This window comes from Aegilops tauschii, chromosome 7 (genome assembly GCF_002575655.3).
Source record: "Aegilops tauschii subsp. strangulata cultivar AL8/78 chromosome 7, Aet v6.0, whole genome shotgun sequence".
Lineage (NCBI taxonomy): Eukaryota > Viridiplantae > Streptophyta > Magnoliopsida > Poales > Poaceae > Aegilops > Aegilops tauschii.
In genome coordinates, this window is record NC_053041.3 from 33,983,244 (window position 1) to 33,985,715 (window position 2,472).

The 2,472-nt window shown below is 47.3% G+C and overlaps 1 protein-coding gene across 1 annotated transcript; it reads left to right on the top strand.

Annotated features, from left to right (window-relative positions):
• The first annotated feature begins 1,077 nt into the window (after nt 1–1,077).
• Nucleotides 1,078–1,607, top strand: LOC141026715 (uncharacterized). Its single transcript, XM_073503558.1, has 2 exons — nt 1,078–1,269; nt 1,317–1,607. Exons 1-2 carry the CDS (start codon nt 1,078–1,080, stop codon nt 1,605–1,607), a joined length of 483 nt encoding a protein of 160 aa, XP_073359659.1.
• The last annotated feature ends 865 nt before the right edge of the window (nt 1,608–2,472 follow it).

Genomic DNA, 2,472 nt, shown 5'->3' on the forward strand with positions numbered 1-2,472 from the left:
AGTCAAAGACACCTTCCTAGTAAATCTTTCACGTAAAATTTAAGCATACAAGGCTCTAAAAAGGACTCCATTGCATGTAGCAGGTTTCTTATGTAGTAAAAGATTTTCTATCGACAATATTACCGTAAACATATCAGTACATGTAGCAGGTTTCTTGAGCCCGCCTATTGACAATACATACCAAGTTATTGACATGTAAGAATACTCATATGGTATGCCAAATAGACCTTAGTTTGTTTCAGGATTGTGTTGTTGTTAATGCTATTACTATTATCCATGCATAGAACATCCTCTTCTTCCCCATTTTAACATGTTGACTGAGTGGTTCACTGAAAGCATAGAAATTTAGACTTGTGAGGCTGACAGTCAATTGTTATTTGTTAAGTTAGTGACACTATTGTCTTGGTTTTATGCACCCCTCAGTGTTTGATATGGCCATGAACACCGACCCTTGCTAAAGGAGAAAATTCTTCACATGTCCATTAGCTAGCGAAAATTGTTCAATGGTTGATGTGTCACCCTTTATATTTCCCTAAGTTGAGGTGTCAATTACTGTTCTATCATCTTGACAAACAATTATATTATGTCGTACAAACAATTATAAAAGTGTCACGATCATACTTTCGACATGCGTGAACATTTTTCAAAAATGTCAGCAACATTTTTTTAATGGAATGAAACATTTTTTACATGACATACTATTCCCTCTCCATGTTGAATCATAAGGATACTTAATTTGTAAAGCCCGTGCGGGCACACAGGTTGCCGACTAGTATATATAAAAGGTAAGATTCATTACCTTCCTTTAAAGGGAAAGTCTCCAATAGTTTGCAAGGTGTTCAAAACAAAGCAATAAGCACATAACTCTCTTTATTCACAGCAGCAGAACACAACATACATGGTAGAATACGCGTGTACCTCTACGACAGCAGCAGAATTAGCGAGTGAGCATTTCTCTAGAGGCCTAGCCCGTGTATTCCTTCCTTCTTACGTATCGTCCAGTAGGGCACAACCTCTGCTTTACTCATTTCCGTTTTTCTTCACACGAGTCACGAGGGCAGCGGCGGTGGCGGCGAGATGGCCCTCCGCACCGGCCATCCGCAGACGGCGGGGCCACTGGGAGACGAGGACCACCTCGGCGAGATCCTCGTCCGCCTCCTCCCGCTGCCCTCCTTGATTGTCCGCGCCTCCGCCTTCTCTGGGCAACGGGGGCGCCTCGTCACGGACCAGGCCTTCTTCCGCATCCTCGACGCCCCGATTAGATCTCTCGCGAGCGCTTCTCCCTATGCTTCTGGCACGCGCTGGACCTTGCTCAGATGCCGCCATGCCGCGTCCTCGTCATCAACCGGGATCTGACCCTTCTCCTTCTGTTCGCCCCTGTCACGAGGGGCCTCCGCGGCGTGGTAATTCCTCTAGATTTCGTCGATGGCGCGTACGTCATCTACAATGGGGCCGTGCTCTGCGCTGTTGCCGACGTGCAAGGTCACTTGCATGGAGACTACCACTCGGGCCCCTTCAACGTGGTTCTGGTGGCCACAAGATGGAGACACCCAGTGCTAGCCCGGGTCTACTCCTTAGAGACTGGTGAGGGGGAGATCTTCCCATAATGGCGAAACCATGTATTGTCAGCAAGTTGCTCCCCTCCACCCTTACCGGAAATGATGTTTACCGGTGGCTAAAAATGCCCCTGGATGGCATACTCAAGTTTGATTTGGATTGCGAAACACTATCTGTTGTCAGGAGGCCTATTTTTAATGGCATTCCCAGTTCCAGCATCCAGATCATCATGGGTGATCATGGCCGTGTTGGCTTCGCTGTATTTTCGTACCAGAGCCTACAAATGTGGGAACACATGCTCAGTAGACATGGTACTGCCATATAGGTGCCACGATAGACCGCCCACATGCATAGTATGCTTTGGTATGCTATGCTCAATATAGTAGGGTACTTCGAGGATGGTGATGCGCTTCTTCTAACAGTGTCCTTCAGTGGGCGTGCGGCCACCTACTCCTTCATGCTTCAACTTGAGTCATTGGAGTGGTGATTTTTGGAGTATTCCTACCATCCGTTCGCATACTTCTATACGGCAGGTAATTTCTTATCTTTAATTATTTTGCATGCATGGTTGCCCAAAGCCTTTACTGTGCTTTGAACTAATTGGTAGCAAATTATATCAATATAATTAGTAGTTGTTTTTTTGTTTTATAACTCAATTGTATTTATCTAGAACGTATTTCTCTAGAGGCCCAGCCCGTGTATTCCTTCCTTCTTAGGTATCGTCCAGTAGGGCACAGCCTCCGCTTTACTCATTTCCGTTTATCTTCACATGAGTCACGAGGGCAGCGGCGGTGGCGGCGTGATGGCCCTCCGCACCGGCCATCCGCAGACGGCGGGGCCACTCGGAGACGAGGACCACCTCGGCGAGATCCTCGTCCGCCTCCTCCCGCTGCCCTCCTTGCTTGTCCGCGCCTC